At 40.5% G+C, this 25,021-nt stretch overlaps 1 protein-coding gene across 10 annotated transcripts in view; it reads right to left on the reverse strand.

Moving 5' to 3' along the window:
• Positions 1-11,922: 11,922 nt before the first annotated feature.
• The window catches only part of LOC133155131 (arf-GAP with Rho-GAP domain, ANK repeat and PH domain-containing protein 1-like), a 29,051-nt gene continuing 15,952 nt past the window's right edge, over positions 11,923-25,021 (reverse strand). For 8 of the 10 annotated variants that reach the window (XM_061280163.1, XM_061280165.1, XM_061280162.1 and 5 more), the window contains 21 exons: positions 23,272-23,446; positions 22,856-22,990; positions 22,607-22,742; positions 22,432-22,534; positions 21,482-21,674; positions 21,358-21,403; positions 21,088-21,254; positions 20,562-20,774; positions 20,369-20,474; positions 20,125-20,272; positions 19,807-19,890; positions 19,493-19,570; positions 19,262-19,379; positions 18,782-18,895; positions 18,562-18,707; positions 18,391-18,473; positions 17,602-17,661; positions 16,101-16,164; positions 15,744-15,902; positions 14,633-14,670; positions 11,923-13,140 (listed from right to left, as the gene is read on the reverse strand). In XM_061280163.1, coding sequence (XP_061136147.1) covers positions 14,650-14,670; positions 15,744-15,902; positions 16,101-16,164; positions 17,602-17,661; positions 18,391-18,473; positions 18,562-18,707; positions 18,782-18,895; positions 19,262-19,379; positions 19,493-19,570; positions 19,807-19,890; positions 20,125-20,272; positions 20,369-20,474; positions 20,562-20,774; positions 21,088-21,254; positions 21,358-21,403; positions 21,482-21,674; positions 22,432-22,534; positions 22,607-22,742; positions 22,856-22,990; positions 23,272-23,446 — 2,349 coding nt within the window. In that variant the 3' untranslated portion in view covers positions 11,923-13,140; positions 14,633-14,649. The remainder of the gene's footprint in view (positions 13,141-14,632; positions 14,671-15,743; positions 15,903-16,100; positions 16,165-17,601; positions 17,662-18,390; positions 18,474-18,561; positions 18,708-18,781; positions 18,896-19,261; positions 19,380-19,492; positions 19,571-19,806; positions 19,891-20,124; positions 20,273-20,368; positions 20,475-20,561; positions 20,775-21,087; positions 21,255-21,357; positions 21,404-21,481; positions 21,675-22,431; positions 22,535-22,606; positions 22,743-22,855; positions 22,991-23,271; positions 23,447-25,021) is intronic. The other 2 variants (XM_061280166.1, XM_061280167.1) reach the window with 2 other exon arrangements.

Below are 25,021 nucleotides of genomic sequence, written 5' to 3' on the forward strand. Positions count from 1 at the left end.
GCAAAAGTGTGTCACGTACTCGCAGATTGAGATCGCCTGGAGCGTCGCTCTAAAATCAGCTCCTGAGTTGATTACATCCAAATGTCTTCAGTGCTTACTGACATTTACAGGCAGCCTTCATAAATTGTTTAACAACTACAAACTGACTAGACAATGAATCATTCAAAAAGTATTACCTGATGGCTTGCGAGCTTTCCTCTACAGAATATTCATTACAGATATCGTTCGTCGACAGACTGTGGTTAGAGTTACAGCGTGGGTTGTAAATATTCTAGAATATAAATTTAAAAACTCAGCCAATTAGAGAGACTTCAGAGTTGTTGGTGAAATGAATAATTGTCTGTACCTGTCCTTCAGTTGGAAGTGCTTCCAATTACACACAAGAGGCCAAATGAGGCAAAGCTGGCTGAGCTGTCAAGCCTTTAATACTCATATTGCCACATTTACCCTCTTCTATTTGCCAACATACGCATATATCGCCTCTCACCTACTTGAGGTTAGTGTTTGATTCAGACAAAATGAAAAAGAAAAACAAAGCCCCTGTGATTGGCTGGCAACCAGTCTAAGTGTGAAGGCCGGATTTTCAGGATAAATGATAATAACTAGAGAGGGACAACATATCATTAAACCCTTCTGTAAGTGCTACAACCAGCAAAACTACTGCACAAAAATAAACATATTAATTATGAAATATGCACTGATAAAACCAACTGGGCTCTGTTGAATCCCTGTTGGGTGTTAAAGGCTTGTAAGCTATTATCCTCGTTGCTTTCTCCTCGTTCCACATATGCACATCTCACCGCTACCTCAACACAACATCAACTCAGGCATCTTAACTTGTTTCTGGTGAGTTTATTAGTGTGATTTCTCCCAAAAAAATCCATATTTGGAATACCTTAAAGCCATTTCTTTATAAAAATTGATTTTATCATTAATATTTTTTTGGGTGCATCTTTTTACACAAGACAGAAATATATATCACCGTACAGGACTTAGTTGAAATGTAATATCTAAAGAACAAAAATGCAGCATCCACCTCGCCTCAAAAACGGTTTGTTCCGCCCAATCCCTCGCAACTCCCCTGGACGTATGAAAAATATAGATACATCTTTCCTGGTTTTTCCTCAGCTCCCCTAAACCTCTGATCCTGGAATCGCCACTGCCTAGCTCCCTTCTATGTGCCTATCCCTCAGTAAAGCTCTCCTGGCTGTGTGAAATTCTCCAGCTAATCCGGTTTAAATCAATTTCATCACACTATTGGTCATATTTCTGTTTGTGTGCGTTTTCCTGCATCTCTCTGTATAATTTAGAACCAAAGTGTTATTTCAAATCTTGCATAGTTTTTTAAAATAAATAATACATTCCACTGAGGCTTTAGTATGTTGATATAACTGTCTATAATTATTCCACAAAGTACAGTAATTGAAGTAAATTGTTTGGGCAGTCACGTGCAGTGGTACGTATATGTTGAGAGACAATCAATCAAGATCTCAGCCAGGCCCATTAGTCGCTTTGGATTAAAGAGTCGCAAGTATAAACTGAAAGGTTTGTTTGGAAGACCTCAGGCAAGGTAAGATGATGTGGTCGCTACAATTAGTTTGTTTGAAATAGAAACTTTCCTGAAGCTGTGTTGTGGAAAACCTGCCTCCAACAAAACCTGCTGTGTTTTAAGTCAGGACCAAGGCTGCTGACCGTAGTTAGTCATGCATGCTAGCCAACAATGACAATATTTCTTCAAGCCTGTTTTTTTTACACTGTGTAGTATCACATGTATCATGAGGTGTTTTTTTTTTCTTTCAGGGTTGAGGCCATGTATACCATTCCGCCATCCCCAACCTCTTTTCCGTTAGGGAGAGGTTCACGGTAGTCACTTTTTTTGTGGACCTCCAACCATTCATTCAAGGTGTTTGGTGGTGTACTGTCACACCTACCCAATCGGAACAATTTTGGTCTGCTACAAAAATAAGAGCAAAAAATATTCAATCTATCTGTGTGGCCTAATATTACATAATCTGTGCTGTAGACTGACTATAGAACTGATTCTGCATGTGGATTTGTCCTCAAAGAGAAGTTGGTGGACTTCTTCCAAAACACCACAGATGGTTTTACAAATAATAGCAAAAAGAAAAGGTTGAGTGGACGTTCGAGGTACGACTATAAAAAAACTAGATTGTGGCAACCTGTGACTCAATATCAATTGTGTACGACACGCTTATGTCATAATGTTGCGCAACATCTCACTATCGTCACAATCCATTTTATATAGCGCTTGACCCCATTGGGTTACAAGTAATCTGCAGCCTATCCTAGTTGACAAACGGTTACCAGTCAATTGCAGGATACTTAACGCAGAGGTCAGCCTGTCCCTGAGTTTCTCTCCCAAAAACTTTGAGCATCACGCCTCGCACATCCTGCACTGACTGCTGTGATCTTCACCATCAAGCTAAGCTTATTCGACACCAAGTGGTTGACTCAGTCGTCTCTTCATCGCCACTTTTAAAACCTCTGTGCCACTCAAAGACTTTTGATGACGTTTTGATCCGTCTTTAAATATCTTAACGGTATGGCCTTCTCTTACTCATGCATATCCGAGCTGTTGAGCCAGAATCAAAAGGCCCACACAGCACACCGCTTTCCAACAACCCAAACGAGATGCAAAAGCTTTTCTATGGTAGTCCCTGTTTTGTTTCTGGAACATTCTTCCCTTTAATATTCATTCCACAATGACCCTACAAAAGGTTAAATGCCTTCTTGAGAATCACCTCTAACACAAACTGAGCTTGTTTTGTTTTATTAGGTCGTTTTATTGCGTGTGTTTTTATTGCATTACGTTTTATTGGTCTTATCCATTTTTCTTTCATTTATTGGATTTCTCTTTTAATGTGTCTGGTTTGTTTATTGTACAGCACTGCTGGCAGGAAAAGTTGCAGGAGATGTGCCACATAAAACGTTGCTTTAATTTCTTTATATGAAAGCAATTTTCTAAATTCCAAATACAGCAATGTTATTAATAATACGGCCAACGAAAACTATTTAAATGTAGATTTCCTGATCATGTCATGCATTTGCCAGCCACTTGTTTAGTCATAATTATGTCAGTGATGTCAGTCAAATCATGTTTTTAATTCTCTAAAGTGTTTCTCTTCAAACGATGTTTGAGAACCTCGTTGTCATTTATTAACCGGCAATTAAACAGTTGTAATTAGCTTCCCAAAACAATGGAAGCGTGTAACAACAATAATTATCTTTGCCACTGTTGCAACTCTCATGCCGATTTAACAGCGCTTGTCCAAGCACGACGTTGTCAACCTTCAGCATCACCTGATGAGTGTGTCATTCTGTTGACAGTTGGGTATGTCAACTTGTGTTGTTGCTACGGCAACACTCACATTCACCTCAGAAGTTGAAACGATTGTTCTGAAGTCAGTGATAACTCTTGTGTTTAATTTAATTTTCAGAATGTCAATCTTAAGAACACACATAAGATGAGATAGTAACTTCCAGTTCATTTATGTTAATTACATTAGAGATCCTGGTGTAGAATTTCAACAACCACAGGAACTTTAATCTCTTTTTAAATTGTCAGGCCGATCCCACATAATTTCATTTTAATCTTATATCTTAATCATGGACCACTTTAACGTCAAATTAAAGTCAACATTTAATTTGCTTCAGTACATAAGAATTAAATGACATGGTCAGTTGTGTGTTCTAGGATTTGTGTTTTGTGAGGAGCTATCAGAGATTTTAAATACACATGCAAAAAGATTCACTTTCAATTATTGGCACCAATGACCTTTGGCAAAGATTTTTTACGAGGAAAATGTTGGTCAAACAGAAAGATAGTTTTGAGATCACCCATCAATCAAAGTATCAACACACGGAGGGTAGCCATTTCCCATTAATGTCCCCAAAAATCAGTCAGGACAGACTCCAGCTCACTTGCGTCACAAATTTAGGGTCTTCAGTGAACCTAACCAGCTGGATAGAAACCATGCAAGTTGTGAGTTTGCAGTTTAACATTCCATTTGCCTCATCTGTTCTTCTGTACTAGTGCGAGTTGGAGCTTAGGAACAGCTTTGGGTCTTTGGCCGCCAACGTGACAGGCGCTGACCACCTTCTGGACAAAGTTTGCTGCGGCTGCTTCTCTGATGGATGTTTTGAACAGGACCTCTTCCAATTTGGTGTCCTAAAGTTTACAGATAGACTGAAGGTTAAACTCTTTCTGCTATGATTGGGCCAGTCAGGCCTGTCAGGCAGTTTCCCAAAACCAGGATCCAGCGATCCATTCACAGTCCAGTCTCTGTTTCAGCTCCATGCCCAGAAAACTCAATGTGACAGCGGGCTGATGAAATGAAAGCTTCACTTTCCAGTTTGGCTCGGCGTGCCGTCACTGGCACAACGAAAAAGAGCCTTGTTAGTTATTTTAACATTATTTGTTCATGTTAAAACTCTGGCCAAAAATAACATAGCTTTTAACTAATGTCATTAAGGGTCAGGGTCAATAAATCCAAAGCATATGAAAAAAAAAAGAAGGCATACCTGGGAGGACATTAAAAAGGGAAAAACGTGAATGGTTAGTTGTAGTAATTCTTATCACAGTCCAAGGTTAGTGACATAAGAGATAAAGCCTAAGGTTAACTGCCTACTTCAGAATTGTATTCAGACAAATTGGAGAATTTGAGGGCTGGCAAGTTTTCCACATTATTTTACTGTCTCTTAATACATGTTACACTATATTATTAAGAACACCGTGTTTAGATGAGCAAATATTATTATAAAGAGAAAGATTGATTTAATTTCCCCTTTACGTGCAAAGTAACATCCATAGACAAATTCACCGTTTGTGTGTGTGTTGGAGAGAGAGCGAGAGAGCTGAACAAGTAATGAGGTTGAAGAGAGCAGGATGACGTTAGTGATTTTGCAGATGAGGGAAATGAGGAGAGAAAAGAGGATTATGTGGGAATGTCGAACATTCTGTGAATATTTAAAGAAAAAAAAAGGGATTGGTAAAGGGAATAGAATATGAAACCACAGCACAACCACATATATGCGTGTGACCAAAGATCCAAGCTATGCTATTTTCAAATTGTACTTTTGATACTACAGTAGTGCCCTTCCCTTACATTGTGTAGAGTTCAGTCCTTTTTCCAAACAGCTTATGTAACATGGGACTACGCAGACATGTGGACAACGTCACACAAACGCACCCGCACACAGGCACACAAAAAGCCTGTGGATATATCAGCATAGGGTCTATTTTTTTTCCAGTGACACTCATGTTGCTTTGTTCTCAGCGGGATAAAGGTGGCCCCAAAGAGCATACGAGGAACTGCAGACCCCCCCCAAGAATCGCCACCTTATTCTCTACTTCTAAATGTCTCACCTCGAATAAATCATCAGCAATTTGTGCTAGCATAAAGTCCTACTGTTCAGTTTGGGCACTGCTTGGAACATGTTACATCATTTTGGGTTAGATTTAGTGGTATTGAACCCAATCGGACTGAATTACCGAGGTACAAGGTATTATGTGCATTGCACTTTTAGTGAACGGAGGCTCTTTATATACTTTGTATTCCCGAAACGCGGATGGCAAGGTTTGTCCTGACCCATGCTGGGAGAAGTCTGATCGGGCTTGACAGGGTCAACGTTGTGTTAGCAGGTACGTGGTGCCAGCTCGTCTGGGCCTCTTGATGAGAAGACTATTTCAGCAGTCACAGAAATGCCAACGGCAAGAGCCAATGTGTGATGTGTCTACAGTAAGTTCTTCAAATTATGTCAGACCACAAAATTCGCCAGAGGACGCAACCGGAACAACAACTTGAGCATGGAAAAGGCCAGCTATCTGGGAACTACGTATTTATAAATGTGGTGCGTACTGTGTTTAAGAAACTGGATATTGTATAGCTAAATAAATAAAAGAAAAAAAAAAATCAGGGAAAAATGGTTTTCTTGTTCATTTTCGTTATGTTGCTCGCAGTATTAAAACATTAACCAACACGCAGTTCATGACCTATATAGACTGAGTCTTGCAGAAACAACAATATGTCAAGTGGAGGTACTGAGTGACCAAATTGAAATGGACATATTTGAATCTTGAGGCGTTATGTTAATCGGACCATGTTTTGACAAAAATGCAGTGCTATTTTTAAACTCTCATGCATAATATGTGATAAGTGCACCAGCCTGTTAACATCACTACATCAACAGCTGTCAACATCTGCACTGCTTGTATGTGCACGCTGCACATCACGTCAATCAGGTTTAATGAAACTGTACAGCGACTAAGGGCAAATCCAAAGTTTCACCCTTATGAATGTCTTTAAACGCACACACACACCGTGACGACCCCATGGCACTGAGTGACTAATCTACAATTAGCACTTGTCTCCCAGGCAATTCATTCTTCTTCTGCCTCCATCCATCCATCCCTCCTCTTCCTTTCTTTTATCGATTTCCACTCAGAGAAGTTGAGTTCGTTAGGGGGTCTTAATACCAGCTGTACTTATTTTTCTCTTTCCATCACATATTAATCAGAGCGGCTACACGAGATGCCAGTTTCCCATCATTCATTAATTTTCCATTTAGTGACTACGGAAAAAAAATATCATCTATAATTAGTACAGTGCTGTTGTATATTTTGAAGGGATGGAAGATCCATGCTGTCCAAATGTTTTGTTTCAATGCCGAGAATTCTTAACACGGTATTAATCAAATGATTATTTCCATCCCTTCATACACCAGAAATATTTCCCGTCAAAGCTGTTCTGCATGTTTTCTTTATTTCATGGTCCCTGAATGATTGACCAATAACACCTTCCAATGCTTAGCAACAGACACTAAATATTCATTTTAGGGTAGATTTTCTGTCCAACATTGCATGAGAATACCTTCACTTGTTTTTGTTGGTTTGTTTATCAGCCAGCAAACCGAGGTGAACTCATCCTGACCAGTCGAGAGGCACCGAGAATATCTCTGAGCTTTCATCGGTGTTCAATCACGCGTGCATGCTGGCTGCTCAGGAAGGGTCCTTTTATCTGACCTAAACACACCAGTGCATTTTTTACGACAACACCTTTACATCATTTGTCCACTTTTAGGATTGATTCTCAGTTCATCCTGTCTTATGTTTGTATTGATTTGACCATTTCTACCCCTTTGTGCTTTTTTTTTTTTAATGATTTGCTTTAAAATCATATTGCTCTCCCCTTCGGTTTCTAGCACCCAGAAGGCTTTCATATGACATTGGCTTCTGCGTTTCAATAACTTGCACTCTTCCCCCCTTACTCTCTTGTCCTTCCCCCCCGAGAACATTTGCGCTGACTGCTTCGGGGGAGATAACGCTTGTGTCAGACAGAAAATATTCTGCAATTCCACTGTAACTGCTACACGCAAGAAATAGGCACACTGGAAGATAAAGCTTTAAAAAAAAATAGAGGCGAGAGGTAGGAAAGTGCTAAGTTTTGCAGAGGTGTTTGTAAAAAGATTTGGTTGTTATTCAAACATGAGAATGTGTGTGCTACTTTACACTTTCCGTCTTGCGCATCTCAATCCAATTCATAACTGATGTGAAGCGATGGTAAGTTAATAGCTAAGCTAACTTTGATGAAGTTAAAAGTCAATGTTGTCTCTTTTCCATTTCCAGGTTTGCCATCTGCAAGACAAACTTTTCTTTCAAGCACAAGCTTAAAAATTCAGATTTTGAAATCAAACGTCGACATCGTGTGAAGGCTTTCATAAGCTTTATCCGAGCAAGACCTAAAATTTGCAAATTCTGTCTTATTCAAGTCATGTGACTCAAGTTCTCCACCTCTGCCTCTCAATGGCAAGGCACATATAGACAAACAATCATTCACACTTTCAGAATTCAGAGATTTAATTTAATCTAACATGCATGAGAAAGCTACAGTATATGAAAGTAATACTACGTTAGGCGAACACAAGGAGAACAAGCAAACAGGTACGGTGAGATTCAAACCTCAGACTTGTGAGGCAGTCTTGGTCGCTGTGCTACTCCTTTGTATTGACGTAATTATGTGTTAAATCAACCATCTCCTAATCTAAGACAAGATGAAACCACAGTAATAGTCTATATTTTTAGTTCTCGTTCCAATCAGCCTGTACCCATGCTTGAACAGGGCAGCGGACGAGAATCATCAGTCAGAATAGATTGAGAGACTGGTTGCCATAGAGACCATGATAAGGACCTTTTCCCTTCTTTGTTTGTCAAGGGCTAGTAATTGGTGATCAAGTTGAAGGGCCAGGCCAAAGGGAGGTAATCAGACGCAGCACAGCCTGGTGGCTTTTGCACAACGGAGGAAACACTGCAGGACTCAGGAAATGTGTGTGCGTGCGTGCGTGCGTGTGTGTGTGTGTGTGTGCGTGTGTGTGTGTGTGTATGTGTAAAATCTCGGATGTTTTCCTGACTGTCGGCTGGAAGTGACTGACAAGTTAATAAACTAACTGTATGATGTCCCACACGACAGCCAGCTTGAGGCAAACGACTTGTAAGGAAAAAAAAAAAAAAGGAAAGTTGCTGTCAGACAAGAATCCTGCATTTCCCTTCGTTTGATTTTGACATTTGTTCCCTAGCTGTCATTTAAACAGCTTTGTGAATTAACACGTGACTTTCACAAAGTCAGAATTGAATGGAGAGTGAATAAAGCACGAGGTGAAACTATAAAGAAAAACAACATTGATTGTAATAGTGCAAAGGTGAATTAAACAATCTTTTGTTTTGCTATCTGCTTTTCTGCCAGTTGTCCAAATATATAGAAGATAAAATGACTCACCAAGACCCAAGGAAGGTTGGGCACCAGTGATTGATTTATAAAATGGCAGGCACACCCAATTTATAGCCAAATCACATAGTCTTAATCACAGTCTTGTGATCACTTCTGTGGGTAGAAGCAACTTACTGGCTCCAGCCCTGATCATCATGGTAACAAAATCAATATTTGCCATGGGTCTAGCAGTATGGCTGTGGTGACCAATAACTCATTGCATGAAAATCAAAGCTCATTCCATCATGAGAGAAAATAGGGTGGATAAAGTGTGCTACAAATCTTGAGCTTGTGGTACAAAAATACATGATTGAAAAGAAAATGTGTAGTAGGTGTACACGATTGTTCACTCTGGCCTTGAATGCAGTTGGTCAACTTGATTCCTTATGTATCAGAAAGCTCATCTTTTTTGTGATATTCCATCAGAAAGTCAAGCTTAAATGTAATATGTTGCACCAGACAGAAATCCCTGAAGAAAAACCATGCGGGGTGTCTTACTGCGCTCAATAGAACATCAATCCTTATATTTCACACACACTTGCCATATTGCAATCTTTTATGCAATCACACAGGCCAGCGACGTTGTTTAAATAATCGCGTTACGTCAGTTATGCAATTATGCTACATTCACAAAACACTTGCTAAACTGTCAGAATACAAATCCTCTGGCGTTAACTCAACACCCAGGGTGTTAATTCTAACATGCATCCTGATGTTTAAGAGGTAAAGTGTTAAATGTTCAACACCTACTATTTTTTGAAGCAATAAAATGTAGTCTTGACACAATTGAGTTTCACTTAATAAAATATTTGAAAGTTTCAATTCAAATCACTATTCTTTTGTAAAAGGCCAGTCCAGACAGCTCTTCCAAAACAGCAGAAGGACACAATGTTATGTTCTTTCATCATTTTCGTGTGACAACTGCCTATTTTGCTGATAAGAAAATCCGGTCAGACATACACATAACACATTCTCATTCAAACCCAATAGCAGTCTAAAAAAAAAGCCATTTTAGTAGGTAATGGCAACACAAGACCTCACCTGGTCTGGATGGTGTAGCATCTTTCGGTGCTTTATTTGGACACTTTGACAACTGGCTGTTTGGCCAAATGTTTCATCATGGACAAGGCTTAATCTCCTGATGGTTGCTCATATGGTGAACGGTCTTGCAGACTCATTGGGCCACCTTCAAATTTCCATAAGAAAAACAGAAGAATATGGACAATAAACAATTAATATTACATACGCAACTTCATTTGTCATAGCTAAATGAGAAAATCTAAAAGTTTTTTGGGGTGACTCAATACTCACATAAATTGGTGAGGCCTTGTCTTCCAGATTAGGAATTCCAAAAACCGAGATAATAACTTTTCACACAAACCCTTCAATGCAATCAAATTGCAGGACACTTGGCTTTTCATATCATAGTTACATGTTGAGGAAAAAAACAAAAGGCATAGTGTTTGTGTCCTGTGCAGTTTGTCACTTCAGCTGCCTACACCGGCTTCAACCAAACAAAACATGTTCATGAACCCGATTGGCCGTGTAGCCCATGTGATAACATGAGGTCACATAAAATACAACTATTGGCTAATCTCTTTTCAAATAAATCAGATAATCAGAAAATCCAAGTGGAAACCAAATTATGAGGCCTTTTTTTTTTTTTATCAAATACCAGAGATGCCATCTTGCAAGGAGGAGAATGATGCTGAAGAAAATTGTCTCAACTCTAACCATTCAACATCAATTATTACTTTTTAAATCGACACCAATCAACATCTAATCGTAATTTTAGTTGTGAGGGGTGTTAATGCAAGCGTTAAACAATGTCCCTGAATGGATTTGAAGTGCATAGTCAAAGTAGTCAAAATATGGCTTGCTTTAACATTTTTGTGTTTAAAAATAGTGTTTCATTTATTTCTAATGTTTGAGTTGCACAATACATTTCAACACTTTGCTTCTTAGTTGGATAAGTGTGTGTGAACAGTCACTGAGGAATGCTTAAAAATGATATAAAACATTAAGTTGTGCTTTCACAAGTCTAAACTACTTTAAAGCATCTGGGAGGGGGTGAAACGGTCTCTCAACATTGTAGACTGAGGGTGCATTAGTGTATAGCATTAATAAAATATTGCTTTTACATTTACTTTATTGAATCAATTGAAATGGATGAGACACTTATTCTACCAAAGATATTATCAGTAACGTAAAGGAGGAAGCAGGGGGGTCAAAGAAAGAAGCAATAAACAGAGAAGACACATTTAGCACTCCTCCTTCCGCAATCCTGAACCAGATAAGCGGTAGGAAAAATTCCAAATTGGCATTCGTACAAATGACAAAAGTTCCATTTGTTCAGCATGACGCAAAATATGTGCTGCTGACGCTCAGCATGAAGCACAGGTCAATCTCCCACGCTGTTCCGGTCTTGTGTGCAAATGAAGGGCGCAGCCGCCCACAGGTGCATATTGAGTTGACCCACGTGAGCCCAAAGCTCCCCCAAAACTCACTTTATTTCCGTTTTCCATTTGTCTCCACTTTGAACAGATCTGGTCTGTCTTAGTGCGACTGATTTATGCAACTACCGCTACGTCCTATATAGCAAAGGCCATTTGGAATGCACGCGTGCATACAATTATGCATCCCGCTGTGTTCATCCCCAGTGGGTCTCCTGTGCGTGCGGAAAACGTGAAGGTCTCCTACTGTGCGTGGGTCCCTGGCGGGGCTCTCCGGTGTGTGTCTTGAGGTACACACTGACCCTAATGTGTCACTTGTGCTTATAGCAATAGCCACACAACCGGTGGACCACCATGAATCACTCAAAAGACACAAACCTCTGCAAAGACCCCCTTCCCTCCCCCCACTTAACCTTGCATGAGGACTTTCCATACATCCCTGTGACATTCTCCTCCAGGCTTGTCTATAGGCTCCACTTAATGCCATGAAAGCCAGAGGCCAGGAAAAGTTTGTCCAACAGTTGTCACATTGGACATACATCATGTGTGTGTGTATACATGTTCCCAAGGGCCAGCTTGACCTCACACAATTTGCATTTTACAAACACAGTGGACTGTCCATTAATCTTTTAGCAAGACTTTTGTGCAATCATTTTATGCACAAGCTGGAACATACATACACAAAATTGGCATAAAGTGTTTATTAGAGTTCAAGAAATTAAAAAAATGAACTGGCATGATTTATTTTGACAGTCAGATGAAAATACCTCAGCAGTGTCTACCAATTACTGATCAAACAAGTGCTTGATAAAGGATAATGTATTGCAAATTGACATTCATGTTAAAGTACACTCATGGAAGTCGGAGCTACCTTTATTGATGGAGAACAGTAAAAAAAAAAACTACTTGTAGCAAGTGTCCTAAGAATAAATACTTATCAGATGACAGAAACATTCATCTGTATTAGGTCTCAGAACATTAGAAAGGCCACAGTCCGCTCGGAACACTCGATGTTTTAGTGAGCAAAACAACTTCCAATTTGCATCTCATTGTTGATAATGAAATTGTAAGGAGTGGGGAGGAAATTGTTCTAATCACGTGGATTGACATGAGGGTTGTTAAGCGACAATAAACACATTTCACACAGTTGCCCCCCCAACCCATACACACTATAGTTAACAGTGTTAAAAAAAAAAAAACCTTCAGAACTCTTCATCTTGCGTCCTCTGTAACCCAAATAAATAATTCACATGAGGGCATTGACCTAAAGATGGCGATTTACAAGCAAGTGGTGGACAGTCAAGAGCAGTCAGACACAAGCGATTGTTTCAGCATGAGACGTTCATGCAAGTTCATTAATATAAAGTAGAGGGGGTGTCTTGAAATAAGTGACAATATGAAAAACAAAAATCTGGACCACGTCGACCATTACATGATGCTTTGCGTACAATGGCAACGATTGCATTTTGAACTGCAGGGTTACCATAACACATATTTATATTAGGATTCACAAAAATAAGAATGGCACCAAAACAGTGGTGCTTTCAAGCAAATCCTTCAAAACAAATACACGATCACAATGAAAGTTTCCTTCGGGATGTGCTTCAAGGCTTGTGGTCCATGATGCAATGCAGTAATGCGGAGAGCGCACATCAATGCGCACTTGACTCTTGCCATGTTGGAGGTCATTCAGGAGCCCATCAGGGATGGAAACTCCTCCATCAAAGTGTCCAAAACACATTCAAGTATAAACTTCAACTGTGCAGGGGGAATCGAATAATGTCTCTCTTGTCCATTTTGGTCCACTTGACTTCTTCCTGTTTCTTCATTCTGGTCAGCAGTGTCATGCACTGATGATGTCACTGGAGAGTGGCGAGGTCGCCTGATAACACCAAACACCTGCCCTGCAAAAAGATATACAAGCTGTCAATCTCCTTGGCTGCTCAAAATCCAAACGTCAGACATTTCTGAACCATGATAAGCACATACGAAGGTTTTTAAAACATTGAAACACAACTGTGACACTCCTGCTATTATAATGTCGTGCCCCTTGCTACAGTGAATATAAAAAGTCTACACACCCCTGTTCAAATGGAAGGTTTTTGTGATGTTTATAAAAAAAAAAAAAAAAAAAAAAAAAAACCCCAGATCAAAATAACTTTTTTTTTTCTGCCCTGATTTTTGACCGATACAATAACTGGTATAACAAAATTTAAAAATAAAAAAATAAAAAATAAAGAAAGGAGATAAACAAAGTGAGAATATGGTTACAAAAGTGTGCGGGATCTCGTATCTAGTCAGAATTCATCACAAACTTAAATGGGAGTCAGTACATGCCTGAATTCCATTTCAAGTGCCTCAGTTTAAACACAAATAGAGTTCAGATCTTCCTGTTGGCTTTTCCTGACATTTGTTACCATATCTTAAAATCACAAAATCCTGGAATAAATCCTCAGCATTTTTCCGAAATCACGTCAATGCTTTATCCCAGTGGGCATCTAAAAGATGAACTCCACATAGTTTTGTTGAGCTTTTCTGTTTTCTGTGACACCATAACAGAAGCCAGTGATGGCAAACAGGAAAATGTGACAATTAAATGTGCAGCATCTCGGCCATGGCAGCTGCAGCGCAATAACCCGCTCAGGGCACACAAAGGCTGCTTTTTCATCTTTGATCTCTCTAATGTTGGCCAATTGCCATCAAGATGGCTCTGCTTCTCCTCAGAATAAAGACCGACAGAGACATGAAAAACAGCGATGACCATTTCTGTCGGAAGCCGTCAAAAAAGGGAGGGGTGGGGGTGACTCGAGCTCATGAGATAGAGAAGCAAAACATGAGGAGGCTAACCTATCATGAATGTTGGCACACAAGCTGGACATTTTCCATTGAAATTCCAGCTGCACGAGTTACGCTGGCCTTGACCGGGGGGGGTGTCTTCGTCTTGGTGATTTACATACAGCAAGCCTGCTTAATGTCTCGTACACAGAGGTGGCCATTCTGCACACATTTCTGTTCAGGCTGCCAAGTATTAACAATGATAATATTTTACGCACTACAAAGTGAGCCGTATTGTTTACGTATAGAAGGCAATGTGTTGGCTGTGCACACTCAAAGGCCTAGTACACATTTGATTGATTCCACATTACTTATGCAGCATGCGTAAAATAAGATCTGTGCAATTTTAAAGGCAATAGTGTGACCCTGGAATCAACTCATTCAGTATATATATTAATTTCAACGGAGGAAAGAAATGCTTCAAAGTATAAAGAAATAGGAGTTTGATTAAATATGGACGTTCCACAACATCCATCCTTATAAATGATGCACTATGACATTGCAATGCATTTAGACGTCGTGAATAAACAAAAGGGAGCAAGCGTTAAAAAAAAAACATACCTTCCTTGTAGCCTCCATTATCGAATGTCTCTAAACAGCTGTAAGATACATGGACAAATAGTTTAGACCAGATAAAGACTGGAAGGCGGATCGAAAATGGAAACTTGGCAGTAAGCCCCAAACAAGCACACATACCATCTTGAAGAATTTGCTTTGACTCTCATACTGCTCAAGCAAATGAACGTGCATTGAAAACACACTGAGAACTTTCACATCAGTTTGTCAAAAACACACACACACAAAATCAACCGAACATCGAAGCATGGATCTAACTTCCTAAAGCAACTCCTTTCAAACCCAAATGTACGGCTCAATGAATGACAATCGATCAAGATCATGTGAGCCATTGAACTGTTTTAGTCTGTTGGTCGCGAATCAGAGCTATGGGATGTCTAGTAAGAGCAGAACTGACATCTGGAAGGTGACATGAACCTTTTACTCAAAATTTTAAAAAAACTACAAACAAACATAAAAACCAGCTGGAGCAGTTGATATTGATGCTGCTGGAGTGCTCTGGTGGTGGAACCCAACAGAGCTTCAGAGATGATGTTTGTCAGCACCCTGCCAAGTCTACAAGGCTCCAGGGTGCTATGGCAGCAGTGTTCCTGCGGGCACGAGATCCTTTTCATTGTCTCGGCCTTTTCAAAGCCAACTTGGCAAAATTGTGACAGAATAACTTCTCTGCTTGGATCACACACACACACTCCGCCAACGACAATATGGAGAGGATGCAGTCTATCCTTCTCCTCTTTCTCTGGTTTTCAGCCCAGGATGCAAATTAGTCATCTATTCTTGTGCGCTGCCAAGTGGGAGCACCTCTTGCTTTTGGTATCAAAACTTGCAGTTTAGGAAGCCAGATCCAGTTATAATGCTTAAATCATATATGAATCACAGCACAAACCCCAAGCACGTGTCTTATTGGATGGCTCTTTTCCATTTGAAAAGTTATCCTTTTACAAATGCACTTAACCAGATTATGAATCATTTTGGATTTATACATGTTACGGACCGTGGTTGAGGGTTTGAGCACCAGCATCTCTGAATCAAGCAAGCAAATAGGAGCAGCCAGCTTCTGTTAAGATTGAACGCAGTGATTGGTACGTTGACTCACAGCAAGCGGATCTTGGCTGAAAGCTGCTACGCTGTTCCGCATCTCATTCTCACTGCCACGCAGCGGTATCAGTGACACGTTACCGTGACGCGTGTCGGGCGGCGCGCGGCTCACGCGGCTCGGCTGGAGTCCATCCTGAGGCCACACGTCGCCGTCATTCTTTAAAGAAGAGCAGCATGGTGAGTGCACACAGTGCAAAGTCAATGTTTTTGACATCGGTTATGACCCGCAGCTTTTATGTGGCCGTTGCCCTTCATTCTTTATGCCCTTCATGTTGGGGTGATGCATGCACAAATATCATAATGCAACATCAGGCATCCATTAGTATGTGTCCGGCGTGTGAGAGGAAACACTAACCTGAATACTCAGAAAAGTAGCGTACCACTCCCTCATTTCAGGCTGAGTCTCACAGCAGAGATACCTGCAGAAATAAAACCAGATAAGATGTACCATTGTGTGTGGTAAAGCCTATTTGAAGAATCCTTTTCATTTTAGTGGGTGCGCTTGCGATATCTGTGCGTGTGCTCGAAGGTTTTATGCAACTCAGGTTGCCATCACGCAGCTCAATGAGTCATCAGCTATGCTGTGATGCTGAATAAATAGTTTTTAATTATACATGATTTTGGCTTTGAGCACATATTTTGAATAAACATTTATTCATTTGCTGAAGACTAACGGAAACACAGATTGAAAGAAAATTGAGAACAAAATTGGTGAACACAAAGGGCTGAAGTTTGGTAAAAAAGACCGAACTCGGGTACCTCGCATGCAGTATCTGCTTCCTACCAAACTTTTATCATTAGTAACAACACAGCTCATTAAAGTGTGCACGCTAAGATACACGACACACTGTGCACATTTATTGTGGCATGCATACGTTTGTTGTTTTTTAGGATCCTAATGATGCTTTTCCAGATGGTAATGATGCAGTGGCATCTCCAATCCTTTGCACATCATATCTACTATGATAGGTTAAAATTGACCATGAGGGAAATATTAGGTCGTCTAGCTATAACGGCAGTGACTATGATTATTTTCGACAATTTATCCAATGTAGGAAGTGAGCTAGAGTCTTCTCACACGCATGCTTTCCAAATATGTGAAGAAGCCAGAGATACCGAGAGAAAATCCAATAGGAAACGTTAAATTCCACAAATTTGAGTTTCAATAGAAATGCAGTAGTGGTAGGCGACGAGTTGGGATTTTGGGTGCCAAATACGGTAAATATTCATTCTCCAGCACCACCTTAGCTATATTCAGAAACTCCCATCAATTCCCTCCTGCTCCTTTCCTCCCCTACTGGTATTTTTGCCGTGAGTAACATGATGATAAAAAGTATAAAAATAAGACAAAAAATAAATTAAGCCAACAGCAGAATGAAAGCAGCAAGACCATTACTGGAGATTTGACATATATTGTTGTTGACAGGGTGTATCGAGCACACTGCAACTGGAACACACTAATGCATACATTGATGAACACACGTTACCCACATATATATTGAACGATGTACTCTACGGTATCTGTGTTACACTCTGGATGCAACATGGATCATACGTGTATGTGCGTGTGTTATGTTTCCTGGGAAATTGAGAGCTATTTTTTTATGTACACAGACAACAACCCCCCAGTGAGACTGCAAGTGTTTACTCGTAAGAAAACAGAATTATAGAGCCTCAAGCAAAAAAAACACCTGACTAGTCCAAGCAGAGCCGAGGTAACACCTCCAGTGATGGCACAATACCACAGGAATAAAATATGACGTAAAAAAGTTGGGTTTGAATTTAGTGTGAGGACTTTGACTAAGAGTCGCTGTCGTGAATGTAAACATCTATATATGTTGTTTACCGCGACTCACCACTGCTGTCTTTCTGCCTTCTCTTGTTTCTTGCTCTCGTAGACCACAGTCAGGCCCCAACTGCAATCAGGAGCAGATTAGAAGAGATTTCAAAAAAAGACACATTGGTTATTTTTAAAAAAGCCACAGTGTAGTGTCATTTTTGGAATCAGCCTGCCCTCTAGAGGCCATTTGACACCCTGTTAGCTAGGTCACAATATTTAAATACATCTTTGATCATTATTCCGTGCAATTATGATAAACAGTCTAATTTATGAAGGAGGTCACGCAAAAGCAAGATTTTTGTATTCTGCAAATGTCATGATTTCAAAGTCAATGAAAATCCATTACAAGTCACTGGCATCACTGAATTATTCCAGAGCTGAGTGTGTAGAATTTATTAGAATAATTTTGCAGTTGGAGGTTAAGCTTCATATTGACACTGTTACTGGTGGGCATGGCAGCTTTGAGCTGTGGCTCATCTGTATGATAAGAAATAAAAAAAGAAAAAAAAAAGTGCCTTTTCGCCACACTTTAAAAAAATTCCCATAGAGTGGTCAGCGCAATTTGTACTTCTTGTATACGGTCGAGTGTATAACATGGGTGTCAAACCCAAGGCCCGGGGGCCAGATACGAGACCGTCTTATCATTTTATGTGGCCCGCAAAGGCAAATTGTGCATCGACTTCATGTGTCAATACTAAAACTACAAATGGTCTGCACTTGTAGAAAATAGACAAATACTTAGTTTTTACCATTCTCTGGTTTCAAAACAAATCATCACAACACAAGTGACAATTCAAACACTCACCATGTTGGAGGACGGAGTTTCTTCTTGATACCCAAGTAGACTCTCAGGTTCCTGACTGGCCAGTCACGTTCCGGACGGTTACTCTGGAAGGGGGACAAGAAGAGGGGAGGTCATTGAGAACAAGGAGTGTGTGGGAGGATGTATCTGCATGTGTGCCTGTGCCAAACTCACTCGGACTTCCTTGTACATCCGAAGTGAGCTGGAGTTAAGGATGAAATATCGGTCGTGGAAACTGCCAGAGGGCAACCCCAACCCAAGGATGCTTCTCTCCTCCCGGAATTTCATCATGCCATGTTTGGATGGGTCAACCTTACTGGCTGGAGGGCATAAGATAAGGCGTTAACATTTTTAAAATGTTCCCAAAAATGTGTATTGTGACAAACTTGTTTACCCAGGTAGATGATCATTGCCTCCATCGCAATGTGCTTCTTGATGAGAAGGTGGGAATCGGTGCCAAAAGAGTGAAGGATGGGTAAGACTCTCTCCCGATAGTGCAGAGGACGTTCTGCGAAATAATCAGGTAGACAGGGAACACAATTGAGAGGATGACAAACAAGTTTTAGTTAAATCACAGTATTGAGTCAACTGGAACGACAAGAGACACAATCATTTAATTCATAATAGTTTAATGAAAGCAACAGAGAATCAGGCCAATTATTTTTTTTTTGTTACTGGCATTTGAATAGCCACCTACAGGCTTTCCGGAGGTGAACCAGATGGCCACCAAGAAAGAATCTCAAAAAATAATACACTGTTGCAGCTTGGAACGATGCGTTTGTGAGTTATTTCTGCTGAAATCTACTAACGTGAATTCACATTACTTTGTATTTAACAATTAAATGCAAAGCGCATGCTGTGAATTAAGTCTCACCTATTTCTTCCTTGTCGATGAACTCCCAGCAGTTCCAGTACTCTTTGTCCTTAACAGGAATGTTGCGCCTGTCCAATATCTCACAGGTCAATTCCGCTGCTGTCATAGAAGCAGGGATCTGTGGAACGAGAGCACAAGTTTCAAGTTAAACCATACTAACGTCAGTCTTTCATAGACAATAATAAATATATATATAAATTATAAATATAAACACTTGATGGTCAAAGCTACCTTCACATGTTGCTCAGTAGTGTCCTTCTTTTCCTCCAAGTAAACTGTGCAGATGAAATGCCCGCCAGGTTCGGTGCTCTGAGGTTTTCAGCAGACACGTGGAAAATCATTAGTAGTGAAAAAATACATTCACTTATGCACATCGACAGCGCACGTCTGTGCTCTTAACAAAATGTACACTAATCATGTACATGTTTTAATATAATGTTAAAAGTGCACACAAGGCAGTCCATACTGTGCGGCACTGACCAATAAGTAAATAAATAATAACTAAATAAATAAATAAATGAATAAATAAAATGCTTGTGACTCACAGGAAATTTGGTGTTTAATTTCTCGCGCACTTGGATGATAACCTTGATCTCTTCCAGCTGCTTTTTGAGCTGTTGCTCATCCACCTACAAAGTATCAGCAAATCAGCAACGTTGTTATGTCAGGTCAGGGAAATTTAGATTAAGAATAATATCATGACGGGTAACAGCGTCAAAGTCTAATTCTTGAGAAGAAATATGCACATTTACATCTTCAGCTAAACTCAGAGGAAAACTAAATACGAAATTGATGATTACATATGCACTGCATTTTAATGTGATTAACAAACACCTTAGAAAATTCACTTGACTGCATCTGACCTTAAAGATGAGCGTGTAGTACTGGATGAGGTCCTCGATGGCACGGCCTGCCGTGTAGTCCTTTCCGTCTGTCTGGAACAATGTGGGACCAAACACTATGGCCAAGTTATGGAGATTCATTTGGTTCAGCTCGGAGAACCGCTGCACACTGGAAGATAAAAAGCAGGCTGAATGTAGGCGTGGCTTTATGTGTGTGTGTGTGTGTGTGTGTGTGTGTGTGTGTGTGTACGTGTGTATTACTCACCAGTACAAATGATTGATAAGAGCCCGTAGCGTTGCCCTGTTAACACGAGGAAGTTTGTTCAAAAGCGTCTGATACTGAAGAATTTTCATACTTTCATCCTGAATGGCTGGATTGAGCGAGAGGAAAGAAAAATGCGATTGGATGAGAAATACTTTCAAAAGTCCCTCGTGCTGAGCAAGTCGTAAAACCTTACCAGCCGTCGTAAGCCAGGTACCGCCGTCTTCGGATGTGAAAAGCCCTTCTTCCAACTCCCTGAAGAAGCGTTTGAGAGTGTTTGAGACGTCGTCCACCTGGTGCTCGCCTTCCTTCAGGCGGAGGCTTCGAGCATCTCGACGAAACCTCTCGCACAGAGCTGCAACGCGCGAGTTCACGCCGCTCTTGCGATATATCCCCTCGGACGTTAAGCCTACAGCAACCACAGTGCGATCGAGATGTGAGGATTCGCCAAAACGAATTGGAATAAACTGCAGGTGTATTTGGGAAAAAAAAATATGTCGAAGCATATTTCTTGCAATTTGTGCACTGCACGTTCACATTTCTTTGAATTCAAAGGAAATCAAAACCACTGTACACCCTGAACTGGTCACATGTCAACAATTTGTAGTCATTATCTTTACGTTAGCCGTATAAATGAAAACAATGAGTGTACTACCACGTGCTTCTCTTGCGTTCTGTTCCTGCTGCGTTTGTCTTTTTTTTTTTCCCAACGGCTCACTCACCGCACTGTGTGATGTAGTCGATGCAGCTGTGGACTACGACTGGTATGTCTGTGTCGGTCAGCTGCTGCTGACTCAGAGTGTCGCCTCCACTCCCCGCTGCAAACTGGATGGCAGCACACCAGCCAGCAAAATCCAACTTCCTCTCTCCCTCTATGTAAAGTGTTCTTCTAGGCAGAGTGAAGACATAAACAAATGAACAAAATGGGAAAGGAGGACAGAAAATGAAATGTAGTTCGACGTTATACAGTGTGACGGCAAAACAACTCTCACCTTCCTCTCTCCACCAAAACTAATACTTCATTATCTTGCTGGATTGCTGAAAAAGACAAAATAATCGTGTTCACAATCAACATTCCGATTGTTTGAATCTTTTGAATGACTGCATTCAACTCACAGAGCTCATTAAGCTTGCGAAGGTGTATCTCTTCTTCCTGGTTGTCATCCAGGTACGCATGAAGAGTGGAGCCCACCAGAGCAAACCAGCCCACCTTGGACGTTTGGAGGTTCAGGCCATCTTTACATTTTAGTCGTCCAATTCGCTCAAAGCCTAACCTCAGTAAAGGCTCCGCTCGGGCTGGGATGAAGCTCTGCAAAAATCAAAGAAATTACCAAGATAGATCATTTGTAATAAATGCTCTCCTCCTCTTAGGTGAACATTGGAACACATTGCAAAAGTCAAAGTTCGGTAATAATAAAGAAGGCTGGAGTGGTTTGCTTGTGGAGAAGGGGCGGGGCTTACTAGAAATATGGTCCTGAGGTCACTTTAGTACAGAGTGTTCAGTCATACTGTCTTAACGGCGAGACAGGCAGGAGCCATGGACCCAGAGAGCATTGCAGTTGTGTTTCCCGTGACAACCAAAAATTTTAATTCAATACGAATCCCTCTATTTTGAAACAAATGACAGCGTAGGGGAGATATCTCACGCGAAGCTTTACTCGAAAATTAAAAATGCATTAAAACTGAAGGATAAGCCATCTCACTATGTAAAGCGCAGTTTGAATTGTCTCATGAAATGTGCTATACAAATACATTTGCCTTTGCTTGCCTAATGCTATTGTGTTTTTTAATCCTCTTATTATTCTTATGAGTAGTTTTCATGGCAGTAAGCAGCAGTGCATTCGATGTTTGAGGATTTAGGATTAAGAATAATTTCATACACCAAATACTTCCATCAATCACAGTCCCATTCATAGTAAACCTTTTTCTTAAGCATATCGTTTTGTTACTCAAGAACACCAGTTTGGGAGAGAATCTCGAGCTGTCGTTAAAGTTGTTCTCAACGGAAACAAGTAGCAGCGTTTCCTTCCTCCACACGGTTCACACTGGGTCAATAAGATGGTTACCTTGGCAATGGACTTCACCCATTCTTTCTGGCTGCATGGGTCATCGGTGCCAAAAAGATAGAGACGATCTGATTCGGAGTAGAGCTCGAAGGTGTGCTCATACCTACGAGGTGAGACGAGAAGACTGCTCAGATGTGTGTTTTTGGCGTAAAACACAAACAGCAGATATGCATACCCATGTTTGTCGGGTACATCCACAGCCAAGCAAACTATTTCTGAGGCTCTCAGAGCTCCATTAGGATTTGAGTTCTTGTCACTCTCGTAGTAGCTGAATGTGCCATCATTGAGTGTACACCAGCGGCGACTGAACTCTGCACACAATTATTAAAGATGTGAAAAACTGCAAACGACACATCAATATCATACAATCCACTACACAATGCTGGGTGGAAATTGATACTGTTAACTAGCACGGCTCGCATACCTTCTCTGGCTTTGCGCTCTATAATAGGCCGGGCCATAGATCCAGTCTTGAAAAGGAAGCCATTGTGATACACGCTCGTTGGAGCTGAAAAGTGCACCTCTTCCATGCCTCCCTCCACCTCTAACCGAGGAAGATCTGTGCAACAAAAATCAAAGGCGTGAGGCAAAAAAGATTTGCATAATTAACAGTAAGAATTAAACCACAAAGGAACAATTATGTTGTCAAAGCCAATGCAGTATAAATGTGTTATCTATTTAGTGGAAGTGTATACAATATATATTTGATTTGATGTATTTTACGGACAGAATTGTCTTTTTAAATGTTAGCAGGTAGAATAGAATAGCAAAAATAAAGGTCCATCGTTCTAATGAAACTAAAGGCTGGCCCTTCATCACAAACATGCAGTCATGCTCTACCTGTGTTCAGATTGTGGCTCAGTAATACAGCTTGCAAGGGTTGAGAGTGTGTGTTGGCTAGGGAAAGAGGGGTGGGACAATCGGCCATGCCAGTTGAACAATTTACATCAGCTCCGCAGAAAATCAGGCTTAATGTCTCCAGCACATCAGTGGACTGCACATTTATGCACAATGCCTGTGGAAAAGGAGAAAAAAATGATGTTAAATTAATCTTGAATGCTTAATGCAGTCCATTACTTGTATTTCCTATATTTCTTTTTGCGTGAACTAAACGTGAACTTAGTGTGCAGATGTGATGACTTTTTACATTTGTCAGTTCATTATTTGGATCTAGTTTTCAGCACCATCTTGTCACCTTGTTATGATTAGGAACATAACTCTAAATGGGTGTTTACATGAGTTGTTATGACATTAAAAGTGATATCACATTGACAAGTATTGAGATTGAGACAAACTCACTTTGTCAAAACATTTCGTCCATGTAATGTGTTTCAACCATACGCTCATGATGGCAAATTTTGCATAATACAGTCAAATATAGCATAGCAGAGTAACTGGAGAAAAAAAAAATTGCTGAGAATCAATCGCATAACTTAAGACCGCAACATTAAAACGGTGACGGGTGAAAGGGAAAAAAAAAAACACTGCTAATCTTCCGCCCAAGAAACAGATTCACGCGAACACGTGACAGGAAACCTCAACGCTCGAAAACCAAACCATAACTGTCACTAGCAGTCTAGCACGGACATTACTTTCTCGCACCACGAGAGGCCTGCATTAAGAATACTGTGATTATTTTTCTGTCCTCTGTCATTTATGATCCAATTATCCAAACAGGCCTCCACTCGACCTTGAAAAGGTCTTGTGGAAAAACTGAGACATGAACTTCACACTTGGGAATTTTATTTCAAGAAATCTGGCAGTGTTTTTTTTTTTTTTTACTGTGCCATTTTACAAAATTGATTGCGCGGATCACTCATTGAAATTTTTAGAAAAATAATTACAAGTGCCCAGTCAAACCATGAGGCTGACAAACAAAAACGGAAGCGGCTCGATAATTGGAACATAAAAATAGGGGGAAGCACTGAGGAAACCGCAACGATACAGTTTTCTATTTTATCCACATGACATCCTAATCAGGCCCACAAGCACAATACTCATTAAGCTTCCAGTCACACAACATAGACGGACATCGCGATCTGATCAAACACAACAGTCCGTAGCATAGCAGCTGCTGAGTGATGATAACCAAGCCACATAATTCTGTTTATGTATTTCAGTTCAACAAAACTAATTCAGCCCCTGGACATTAATGTGATTGCTCGCATGCTGAATGTAGGTTAGTGTTACATATCAATAGCTTTCGAGAGTAGGGACCCAATTAGAGAAAAGCACAACCAGGAAATGGCTTGTTTGGCTGTGTAAAATCAGACGCCCTCGAAAATCTGCTGCCTCGGAAAGAAAATGAATGGGATAACACACGCACACACATAGAGGGAGGAAAGATGGGGCGGGAATTCAAGAATCTTAGTCAACATCCCCAGAGAGGGAATGAGAGAAACACAGCGATTTTATCTGGGTGTGTCTACAATCACATAACTCCATCTGGCTGCTTGGAGAGCAGAAGGAGGAAAGTTAGAAATGGGACTAAGGGGAGGAACAGAAGAGGAGGAAGGGGACAGAAAAATAAGTGTGAAAAGAAGATGAAAGCCTGAGATTGAGGAGACTCATTAATCCGACACTCCTTGTG

The sequence above is a fragment of the Syngnathus typhle genome, linkage group LG6 (genome assembly GCF_033458585.1).
Source record: "Syngnathus typhle isolate RoL2023-S1 ecotype Sweden linkage group LG6, RoL_Styp_1.0, whole genome shotgun sequence".
Taxonomy (NCBI): domain Eukaryota; kingdom Metazoa; phylum Chordata; class Actinopteri; order Syngnathiformes; family Syngnathidae; genus Syngnathus; species Syngnathus typhle.